The sequence below is a fragment of the Plasmodium knowlesi genome, assembly GCF_000006355.2.
Source record: "Plasmodium knowlesi strain H genome assembly, chromosome: 14".
Classification (NCBI taxonomy): Eukaryota; Apicomplexa; class Aconoidasida; order Haemosporida; family Plasmodiidae; genus Plasmodium; species Plasmodium knowlesi.
In genome coordinates, this window is record NC_011915.2 from 1,308,925 (window position 1) to 1,321,313 (window position 12,389).

The 12,389-nt window shown below is 34.8% G+C and overlaps 2 protein-coding genes across 2 annotated transcripts; one reads left to right on the forward strand and one right to left on the reverse strand.

The window, feature by feature from the left end:
• Positions 1-3,176: 3,176 nt before the first annotated feature.
• Positions 3,177-5,811, forward strand: PKNH_1430200 (protein phosphatase PPM7, putative; the record flags this gene model as incomplete). The annotated part of the gene is made up of 9 exons (XM_002262149.1): positions 3,177-3,213; positions 3,522-3,648; positions 3,853-4,000; positions 4,228-4,291; positions 4,500-4,607; positions 4,784-4,916; positions 5,041-5,191; positions 5,390-5,491; positions 5,770-5,811. 9 exons carry the CDS (start codon positions 3,177-3,179, stop codon positions 5,809-5,811), a joined length of 912 nt encoding a protein of 303 aa, XP_002262185.1.
• Positions 5,812-6,255: 444 nt separating this feature from the next.
• Positions 6,256-8,226, reverse strand: PKNH_1430300 (aquaporin, putative; the record flags this gene model as incomplete). Its single annotated transcript, XM_002262150.1, has 1 exon — positions 6,256-8,226. The coding sequence occupies one exon, from the start codon at positions 8,224-8,226 to the stop codon at positions 6,256-6,258; it is 1,971 nt and encodes a 656-aa protein (XP_002262186.1).
• Between the last annotated feature and the right edge of the window lie 4,163 nt (positions 8,227-12,389).

Below are 12,389 nucleotides of genomic sequence, written 5' to 3' on the forward strand. Positions count from 1 at the left end.
GTACATATAATATAGGCATATTTATAAATGTAACATATATGTATGCGCACATATGTATACATGCGCTTATGTACACGTATACAGAACTAGCATACTTTTGTAGGTCACACGTACACCACAATAAAATTGCATACACTTTTTAAGTAAAAAATATTGAACGTGCCAAGGGGGGGGGTGGGCCTCATATCCATATAAAAAAAAAAAAAAAAAAAAAGGTGAAAAAGGCTCCAAACGCTAAAAACAAGTGGGAAATACGTAAAAGGTTCCATATACTAAAGAATTTACAACCAATTCGTATATATATATATATATTTTTTTTTGCATATATATGAAGAATACACCACAGGTATAAAAAAATATTGTATAAACAGACGTTATATCATATACTGGTGTAAAGAAAACTGTATGCTGCATGGTAAAAAATTATAAATAAAAGAACATGTGCGCATTTATCGGTTAGGCAGCTTTGAAGTGTACGTATAAGTTTGCGCAAAGTATAATGGTGAAGGGAGGCATGAGGTATAATATAGTTTGGGAATAAAATAAATATATATTGTGGCTGGGTAAATTATTTAAGCATCACGCACGAGTTTTTATAAATCTGTGTACGCACGTAATTGTGCATATATCAACGTACACATAATTATATATATATATATATAACACAAGCACCTGTATATTTTGTGCGAACGGTAAAAGTTCTCGATTCCTTAATGCTCATGTTTCGCCAAGTAAAAGGGAGTACGCGTAGAAAATTTTCCCCTTTGAAGAGCAAATGAAAAGTACTGTGTGCATGTTCTATAAATTGTAGAAAAAACGTAGTCAATGAGTGAACACGCGGCTGCTTAAAGATAGGAAAAAAAAAAAAAAGAAATTAAACCATAAGTGTAGTGGTGGCTTAAAAAGGTTGCACTCTGGTGCTAAAATAATCTTCGCATAAGTTGTTAAGCACAAGGTACCATGATATACGTATGCTTGTACCAATGCACATATATGCGTACGTTACACGTACGTACATCAGTTCGCATGGCTGTTGAACTGCGTCACAGCCCCAAGGCGCAATTCTTCAAGCATTAAAAATGCTTAAAGTAAATCACGTGGCTCCACACACCTTACCGCTGTACTCTGTGTTTGCAAAGCAACAAAAAAGCGTTATTGCACAAAATGGCACATTCCAAACCCCCCCATGCACATGATACAGGTATACACCAATATACACCACATACACCTATGCACGAGCAACACGCATATGTGCTCGTGTACGCCACAGTGGTTCAATAAATCCAGAATTTATTTTACCGCAACTGTGAGATGGATTAATTTTGAGAAAAGAACAACGTAAAATGAGCATAAGGTGCCAAGTATAACAATTCGTCCTATCTGAATAAAAAATTCCCGTAATTTAACCATATAGTTGAACACACTGTACGCATTTGGTATTAACTTGCACAAAAATGGCATATAAAATATCTTATAAGAAGTATATACATTTCCTTAAAAGGTGATGTTAATATTTTTTTTTTCTTTTGTAAGGGTTTAAAACACTGTATATAGTTTTCCCGACGAATGGGCAATTTTTATTTTTATTCTTATTCTTATTCTTCCTTTTTTTTTTTTTTTTTTTTTTTACACCAAATGTGACGGTTATATAGTATCTTCACACATGTATGTGAAAAAACAACAAACAAATACTCCTTTGTAAATTTGCGGAAAGTAGAAACATGTATATACTCGAATTGCCGTGAAATTTAAGTGCTTTCCTGCTGAGAGGAAACCCACGTTCGTGTAATGCACACTTGTGAGGACACATGCATGGATGTATGCATTCATTTATAAATTCACATGTGCATACATATTTCATTCCTACCTTTAAATGTAATTATTTTCGTTTCGGTTTCCCGTTGTTTCTATTTGGAAAAAATAAGGTGAGCCGGTAAAAAGGAAAACCGGGTTATGGGAAGGAAAAATGAACTATCATGGGGGCCTTAAGGAAAAATCAATTTATTTTTAAAAAGATTAACACTGCCATAAATCTGTCCTACACCTTATGCGAATTATACACATAAGGTGAACAATGCAATTTTTTTTTTTTTTTTTTTCAGTTCCGCTGGGGTATGTAGAACTAGTTCAAATTTAGCACATGTACGATTTACACAACATTTTAAAGCGCATTTTCTCCTTTTACAGAGGTTAGCATTTAAAGGCCCATTATAAATGTTTATATCTGTTCAATCTGTTTGATGAACAATAAAAGGGAAAAGAGGACTGCCTCTTCATAGTTTTGATTCCCACAGTTCACACAGAAATGTTTGCCTATCTTTGTAGGCATGTGTGTGTAATCATGCCATTTATATATATATATATATATATATATATATATATATATATATATATATATATATATATATATATATATATATGTACATTTCCGTAAACGTATTTGTTTACCCACAAGTGGCAATGATCTACTGACGACTTATTTCTTTCCGCCTCAATTTATTTTTATAAAAGAGGTGCGATTGGAGTTTTATTTTGTGGGGAAAATGATCAATCAAGTCATCACAACAGAGTAGTAAAAAAAAAAAAAAAAAAAAAAACTTTTCGTTCTTTTTTTACACTTTTCGATAAGGAACTCAAAATGATATTAAGCGTGTTTTATACGCTTTCTCATATTTCTTTTTGAGAAACACGGATGGTGATACCAGGAAAAAAAATTGAAAAATTGAAAAATTAAAAAATTAAAAAATTAAAAAATTAAAAAATAATGTAAGGAAATTGCACATAAGGTGTAGTTACTACGTAACTGTGCATATTTAAAAGCATTTCGTTAATATAAGCATCATCATTCGTAATTTTACCTTGAGAAAAATTTCTTGGTTTCAACGAGGAGAGAACCTCATATAATAGTTCTGAGCTGTGCCGCACTCCCCCCTGTCGGTTTTACGAATTTGCATCTACATTTTCAGTTACAAAATTGATTCTCCTAATAGATACCTTTTTTTTTTTTTTTTTTTGATTTTGTTGTGCTTTTTAAAATTTTTTTCCTCAAAATTTGTATTTAGTGAAGGGGCTGAATCGTGTTATGTCGAATTTGGCCGCATGGTTTCACGTCTTGTCAGTCCGCTTGGCGCCTGACCGCACTACATCTTCCCCCTTCACTTAACCCATTCACAAAAATGCCAGTAGTTGGAGGAGCACACGTAATACCCATGAGTAATGAAAAAAAAAAAAAAAAAAAAAAACTCATCATTTCCCCCAACAAATAAAGCGAAACCAATAGATCATTCAACTGGTGCATGCATATAGAAACATACGTACCTGCTTGCACTAACTTTGGAGGAAATGTCGCTTACCACAATTACTTTGTGAATTTACACCCAAGTGCAATTTTTATAAAAATTTAAAAGTCGATTTTTATGGCGGTGTTTCTACACAACCAAATCGTATGTAACGCATGATTACCTATACTAGGTTGCACACGTTCCACATGTCTACCTCTTGATTATTCTTCTTCTCGCCAGAGAATTATACAATAGTTAGTGATGGTTATGGAGAAAAGGGCGTAAAGAAGACCTATGAAGATGAGTTCTTTATCTGCGAAAATTTGAAGACATTCAATAAGAGCTTGCACCCCAATTTTAATTTTTCGTAATAGAAATGTGCATGAAACTTTGAGTACATTTCCGTTTACAGGGTTCTCCTTGTTATATTCATAGTGATTCCAACAATTTTGTATTCCTTTGACGTGGTTTCTGTTGGGCCCTTCACTTGCCTCCCCTATGTGCCATTTTCTTGGGTAAGATTCCTACACAAAGTTTGCATCTCTTTCCCGTTTCTCCTTTTTTTTTACAGCTGCTTTTGCCTGATCGATGGACATAACGGAAAAAACACGGCCACATTTTTGAAGAAAAATCTGGCACAGGAATTGTCGAACAGTTTTGTGGCCAACCAGGAAACTTATGATGAGACTCTTCCTATACCAGATCACTTCATAAGAATTGTAAGTTTTTAAAATTAGCACATTTGATGCTGTTGGTATGGGTACCAATTCCTCCTTCAGAAACACTTTAAAAAAAAAGGGGAATCTTATGCTTTATTCCACTTTATATGAAAAAAAGTATAGTTTACATGTGTACAGTTTTTTTTTTTATATAAATATGAGAGTACCCTTTGCGTGATTCTTCTCTTCTCCATGTGCTAACATTTATCTTACTATAAATTTCTTAGGGTGTAAATAATGCGTGCAGAAAAATCGACGAACAATTATCCGTGCAGTTTCCCGGGTGCAGAGGTAAAACGAAAAAAGTTTATTAAGAGGTAGAGTCCCCGAAAAAGAGGAAATACAGAAATTATCAGATCCTTTACACACAGCACATAATTAAACTTGAAAAAAAAAAAAAAAGTGCCCTTAGAACATTGCTGGTATTCAGAAATTACTTGGTGATTAATGCAGGGGAGTCACTCTCACTTCCGTGTACTTTTCTTCCTTCTTTTTCCAGACGGAGCTACATGTGTAATTATTTTAATTAAGGATGATTATGCGTATATAATAAATATAGGAGATTCTTCCGCGTATCTATGCAGATTTCTGAATAATACCAACCAAGGTGCGTCCTAAAATTGGTTACCTTAACTGTATACAAGGGTCATATCCTTAAATTTGGTTTTATATGAGAGGAAAATTTCACCACTTCGTGGTTAGCCCATGGAATGTTCGCCTTTATATGTACGTATATATACACACATATGTGGTCACTTTTTTTTTTTTTTAATAATAACGCAGCCATAGACCTAGTGGATATTCATAAGCCATGGGTGCTGTCCGAAAAAGAGAGAATTATTAAACACGGTGGAAGGATTGAAAATGGACGAGTGAATGACATTATCGATGTGACGAGATCCTTTGGGGATCTTATGTAAGTTGGAGAAAAGGAGCACTTCCACCTGGTCATAGGGATCGCATGTACATGTATTCATATATGTCTATGTGCATACATTTGTATACCATTTACTCTTCCCCCCCCCATACACCAAATATAGGCTGAAGAAGTATGGATTGCTGTGCACAGGGACATTCAAAAAATTTAAAATAACCTCCGAGGACAATTTTATTATCATGGGTACCGATGGGTTCTTCAGTTTTGTAGATGTAAACCATATAACCAATGAGATAGTAGCTCTATCGAGGAAGGTACATATGAATCGAGAGAAGGAGCCACAGTGCGCTAGTGCTCTCAATTGAAAAGTTCTGAGCATATGAGGGGTTGTGCAAAGGTTTACTATGCGCTGCATAGGAACGTGTCTGCATGAGTTTAACACATCACTCTACCCTCGCCACACTCTTCTTAACACTTATTTGACAACACATTGTAACATCCTCATTTCACAGGAAGAAAGGATGGTAAATGTTGAAAAGAAGAAAACTGTGTTTGACGCTCAAAATGTGTGTAGAATTATGGTTGAGCATGCCCTTGTGGATAAGAAGTCACAGGTATGTAGAGGACACGACAGATTGTATTGTTTAGTACCTTCTTGTTAAAGAATTTCTTTTTTCATTTTAGAGCATGTGTGTATATGCATGCATGTACACCCCTTGCGATGTCGTGTTTTACGCATTCAACGCCACGTGATAAGAATTGTTCAGTAGAGAATAGTCTAGCTGGACCCAACGGGCCGCTTTGATTTATGTGTGGTTGATTTATACGGGGTTCATTTACCCCATTACTACCACAATCTGGTGTCCTGATTTTTCCTATTTTTTTTTTTTAGGACAACGTCACCGTTATTTTGATAAAGTTCTTACACAAATAAAAAGGATTAATTAGAATGAATGAGGAGGGGGAGAGGGGGATTTGCTGATTAAGTTTGATTCATATGGACAAGAAATTTTAATTATTCCAACAAGAGAAAACACAAAAAAAAAAAAAAGTTAAAAAAAGGGGGTAAATAAGTGGGCTAAAAGAAGAGGTAAATAAGTGGGCTAAAAGAAGGGGTAAATAAGTGGGCTAAAAGAAGGGGTAAATAAGTGGGCTAAAAGAAGGGGTAAATAAGTGGGCTAAAAGAAGGGGTAAATACATGAGCCAACAAGATGGACTCGCCAAATGGGGTATAAAGAAGAAGGCAGTACACACTTCCGTGTTGGCATACGCACGTATGCAGGAAGTAGCGCATCAGAACAGACGCTAGCCGCAACAAACGAAGGGGAAATTGACCACTACTGGGACATGCGAAAAATGGCACTGTTACAAAAGATTATTAAAAGACATTCGGAATTAAGTAGTTGCTCGAATTATGGTGAATATTATCATCATATTCCACGAGGTAGGCATTTCGCTTGACGTTATGTTTTCCTATCAAAGGCATGGTCTCATTCCTTCTGTTAGTGCTATAGACATTAGTATCAATGACATTAACAATTTCTTCTTCTCCTTCCTTGAATAATTTCATAAAAGCTGTTGCGAAGGCTGACCCCACATACGGCCCTATCCACAGGGGTAACGACGTAATATACAATTTTACCATCTGGAATATCTTGGAAACACTTAAAAAAGACAACACAACTGAGGAGATGTGAAAAGAACCATTCGCTTGAAAAAATTTAAAGTATAAGTAAGTGTACAGGGTGGACGTGGAGAACATTGGATTTAACGTCGTATTCGTTACAAAAACAAAAAATAATAATGAAAAAAAAATGAAAAGTAAATAAAATATATGATTCATTATATATTTTATATATTTATTGTCCACATGGAGGAGAAACCTTTCATTTCTGCCTCCCCAGTTAGATGAATTAAAAACATCGCTTCCATATATATCTTCATAATTACTGAAGGTGTACAGTGATGTCATATTAATCCCTTTTGCCGTATTAAAAATGAGTGAATTTTCATTTTTATTTTCTTCCATAAATTTTTTTTTGTAATTATACAAACTTAACAACAGTAGGGTTAGCAGGAAGGTGGAAATGAATTCACAAAAAAAAGTTTTCATAATTTCCTTTTTTGGTAACAGGGCATAGATAAATATACTTCCGTACATATGTGCACATAGGATACTTGCCAAGATGCCCCCAAAGTACTGAAATGTAACGTAGCACGTGGTGATTACAAATCCATATTTTTTCGGTTCCACTAGCCATAACGCGTAGGTATATGCTGGATTGATGTGTGCCCCTAATATCACAAATAAGACATATATTAAACACCCAAAAAAGGAGTAAACTGCATGGTTGCTATTTTGTTTATTTCCCGAATTTTTCATCACTTGGTATTTATCGATATCTCCCAAATCGATGTTGTTAATGTCGTTTAATTTTATCTTACTGAATTCGTTCACATGGTCCTTAAAAATGACGGTTCCGACATTTTTCGTGAGTCCTTCCTTGCTTAGTTCCTTGGCGCTTCTTTCTTCCTGCGTCTTTTCTTCCCTTTGGTTATTGTCGATGTTTTCGTTACTCTCTCCTTGAACATCTCCAGTGGTACCCTTTTCTATACCCCCCTCGCTTGGTCCAGCTGACTGCCTTAGAATGTCATCTTTATTTCCGCTCTTTTCAACGTATCCATTTGGAGAATCAGTCTTTTTTGTCTCATCCTTCTCCACAGATTTCAACAAGTCATTATTTCCACTTACTCCATTCACAGTTGTCTGTCTGCCATTTGTAGAATATTCTTGGGAGGTTCTTTTTCCCATCTCATGTTTTTTCACAAGGCTCCCTTTTGTTTCTTCCGACACATGTTCAATATTTTCTGACCCAATCAGGCGATTTGTGCCATTATTCCCCTCCGCCTTGCTAACCATTGGGTACACTTTGGAGTGTTCCTCTTTCGTTTTAAAGGTAGCATCATCTTCTTTATTCTTCTGTTCCAATAGAATACTGGCTACACTTGTTGGGCCATTTAAATCATTTCCGTAGTGCACATTGTTAATTTCATTATCGAAGAGATTGTCACCAGGAATAAATATGTCGTTGCTATCATATGGGTTTATTTGCTTGGTGTGCTTAATTACGTACTCCTCATTTTGATTTGAATTTAACATATACACAGAAATGAAAAAAACGAAAATAAAGGATCCAATAAATTCAAAGAAAAAGTTGTACTTGTATTTCTTAAATGATTTTACATTTATCTCATCAGTTATATCTTTTAGGTAATTCTTTGTATACTTTATGAACTTCTGGATAACTTGCTTCGCATACCTTCTGAATAGGCCTTTCTGTGTTTTCATTGTACAAAAAAAAAGAAAAAAAAAAAGAGGAATATCAAAGGATCAAAGGAGGGGGCGGTATATAATCAAATCGGGGGAAATGAAATAAACTTTAAAAGTAATACCAACTGGGAAAATGGTAAAAAGGTGAAAAAAAAAAAAACAAAAAAAAAATTAATCATACGTATGTAAATACTTATATATTGGTCATGCTTGAGGAATGAAAAGGGGGAGACGCATGAAACAATTTATAAAAAGTAAAATAAAATAAATATAGGCAAATCCAACACCCGGCTTTTTGCCAATTTACGTGTTAAGAAAAAAATTGTTCCCGTTCTACATGCTCAAAAAGCAGGAATTCAATTTTTCAAGCTTAAAAAATAGGAATGGCACAAGTGAAAAAAAAGTGCCGTAAATACGAACGGGGATTGCGCTCATAAACGTGTAGGTAAAGGAAAAGGAAAAGGAAAAGGAAAAGGAAAAGGAAAAGGAAAAGGAAAAGGCAAAGCTTCATATACCTGTGAGAGCATACGTGTAAAAAAGCGTTTCGTACTTTTGCCAAATGAGGCGAATGCTTCTTACGGCTTTCAAAAAACACGAATAAAGTCACACATCCCTTTTTGCAAAAGAAAAGAACAAGGTTCTTCACCTTATGTAAGAATACACCACTTATTTGAAAAAATTTAGCTCCTTAAAAAATGAACGAAAAAAAAAAAAAAAAAATACCATAAAAATTGATGTGTGCACTATTTTGAGCGGGTTGTTGGATTACTCTTGAGCGTGAGGTGTTAATATTTATGTATGCACAGATTTTGTCGAAAGTCCAGTTTGGGGCTTTGCGAGATATAACACCGCGTGGTATGGCTTGGTATGTTGCGAAGTGTTATAAGGATGATACTCCTTCTATTGCTCTTTGATGGTTTCCCTTTTATCTACCTCCAAGTTTCGTGAAAATGACCATAACATCCTTAAATTAGATTGAACCGAATTACTACGTTTATAATAATTGGACGAAACTGTTCGCACGTACACAAAGAAAGGAAGAAAGGTATGTTTTATTCTGGGTGATAATTTAGGGTACTCTCTTATGTCTAAATGAACAAAGGAGTATTGCATGTCTGTGGATGTTGTTTCGTAATACAATTTTAACAAACGTCTTATTGTGGTTTTATTTCTCCAAAGATTTGATCACCTTATCCCATTTGGCAAAATTCATATTTTTCTTGCCACATATTGCAGTGTACCGCCACGTTGTTGCAACGTTATTGACATATTGTTATTTTCTTTTTTTTTTTTTTTTTTTTTTTTTTTTCATTTGAACTTTATTCCAAGTGGCGTGCTTGTACATACATGGCGACAGTTGGATAAACTATTCCTGCCAAGGAAACGATTTTTTTTTTTTTTTTTTTTTTTGAAATTGCATGTGTAATGCTATACAGTGAGGTGAAATAAACGCAATTCGAAAAATGTTTCCTTCGCATTTGTTCCATTAAGTTAAAGTTATGAGAAAGGCGAAGCTTTTACTGTTGCGCCCTTCTTCAGAAGAACCCCAAGGCCGAGTAGTTCTCATCTAATGCCATTTGGAACCTCCACAACGTAAGATGCGAACGCACACAAACACCTATGTATATATTATATTTCTTTACAATATGGAGGGGGAGGGAAAGCTCATACATTTGCACGTGTAGCACTATCGAAATGGATTATCCATATTTTCCAGTGATATAAAAGTATCCCCCATTTTTTTCCAGTTTCTGTTATGTACGTACATCCGCACGTATATTCGGAAGTGTGCACACCTAAAATGTGGCTGCTCCTACATGCAAAGGGGAATACATAAAAAACATAAAAATATTAGTAAGAATTGCGTGATAGTTTTATGGCTAATTGTTAAAGCGTCCTATTACTACGAAGCTATATGGTAGAGGAGGATGTACATTGAGACGTTATAAATATTGCGCATGGGTAAAATAAACTTCAAACTAGCTAAAACGTTTAGCTATGTAAAAGTATTTGCATGTCCATAAACTCATGTACATAGGAATAAATAAAACATTTTTGCGAGAGATGAGGAGCGATCCCATACTGGAAAATGTAGAAAAAATGAATTTTCAAGTATACAATAAAAAGAAAATACACTTTCTCCGGTGTCTGCAAATTTTAAGACTTTCAAATCAGCAAGTTGATTCGCTCTTTAGTATGTGCATACGCACGCCCGTAATTTCTTCTCGTTATTCATTCGTTCCGATTTCCTACATTGGGCAATAATTCAACTGGAACGAACTTCTCTAGGCCGTTTTACAAAGATAGACCAAATAAAATTTAAAAAAAAAAAAAAAAAAAAAAAAAAAAAAAAAACGAATATGTAAAGTTCGTAAAAAAAAAAGAGAAAAACGTAAAAAGCGCGTTGAAATATCCATTTAAGACATAAAAATATATTCATAAATCACTACACATTAACGTGCGCATAGGTATTTATTTGTACATAATGCAAAGTGGATATCAACATCCCAATTTGACAATTTTTTTCTTTTTCTTTTCCATTTTGACATGAACGAATTAGCATATATATTCACCGAGTTTGACTTGTAGTTAATGAAAAAACAGCTCATGATAATTATAGAAGCCTCTACATTTCGCTTTGAACAATGGTATATTAGAAAAGATAAGTAGGAAAAACAAGTCGACATAAAGTAGTGCGTACAAATAGGTACACATGCACTTGAATAATCGTAAATTAATACACCTTTTGCAGGTAGCTATGTACGTACGAGTGTGCACGTGCATATAAATGACAGCACGAAGCCTGCGCTATGCCTGCGCAAACCTGCACAAGGCGTAAGCAGTACCCCTTCCATGTTTGACACGTCGTAAGGAGCATTACTGTAATTATGTTTCGCCAAAGAAGTCAGTACACGCGTATTTCCATTCATTTTTGAGGGTATTCCTTTTGGCTAATGGTATAAAACTCCTAGTAGCTTTGGTAGATGTATGACCAACATACTTATAAGCTCATGCCTAGGCACATGCGCGTGTTGTACATACACAACTTTGATATAATATCCATGTAGCAATTTTTAAAAATTAAGAAAAGAGTCCGATTAACAACAACGGTGCTCATGCAATAAGTGAATTTTTTTTTTTTTTTTTTTTTTTTCTTTTCTGGGTGAAGAAGCAAAATAAGTTACACACTTCATTTGTCACAGAATCAACGGGTTGTTGACTGAGCTTGAATTGGGAAAGACGCACGCCAAAAAAAAAAAAAAAAAAAAAAAAAAAAAAGAAAGAAAAGAGATTTTTTTTCTACCGCCTTTTCACAATTTCGAAGAGAGAGCCCACCGAACATGATAAAAAAAAATATCAAATATAAGTCGGATGTGAAGACTGTGAACAAATCCTTGGGTGATAATAATGAAAAAAAGCGGACGCACTTGGATATAGGTATATCAACGCTTGAACGAAATACTGCTTCCCCCTACCCCGCGGTGTGCGCAATTATATATACACATACGTATGTGCACTCTTGCATGGTACATCCGTGTTAACTTACATGCGCTAGATCGTTAACTTAAAAGCTTTCACACATAGCAAAGTGTTGTAAAATACTATGCTACTAACTGCACATTTGCCTTTTCCCTCCTGACATGAAAATATTCTTAATTTATTATGCAAAACGCTACGTGTACATATACAGTGTTAGAAAATGACTGGCCGTAAATTGGCATCTTCCAAACAGGAGTTATTTGCTACTTTACATTTTGTGCCGTAAGTAAAAAATATGCTTTTTTTTTTTTCCTTTAAAAGAGGAAAAAAAATTGCCCTTGGAGGTCTTGTCAATTTGTTACACATAGATATGTACGTTTTAGAATTCGCAATATGGGAAAAGCGTTCTATACATGGTAATTTTTTTTTCTTTCCGTTTTTTTTTTTTTTTTTTTTTTTTTTTTCGTGCCTGCCGATCGCCGGATCAATCATTTGCATTATATATTCTGCTTTTCCTGGGTGAGTTTTCGCTTCGCTCAGTTGCCTCGCTTGTTTTATTTACCTTGCCTCCCTTCATTCGCCTCTTTCGCGATCGCTCCCGTTCCATACCGTATCACTTGCGCTTTCTTTTCAAATGGTAACGTTGTGCAATAGGAGCTTTACCATTTACGGTAATAATGTTCATTTTTCTTGCAAGTTTA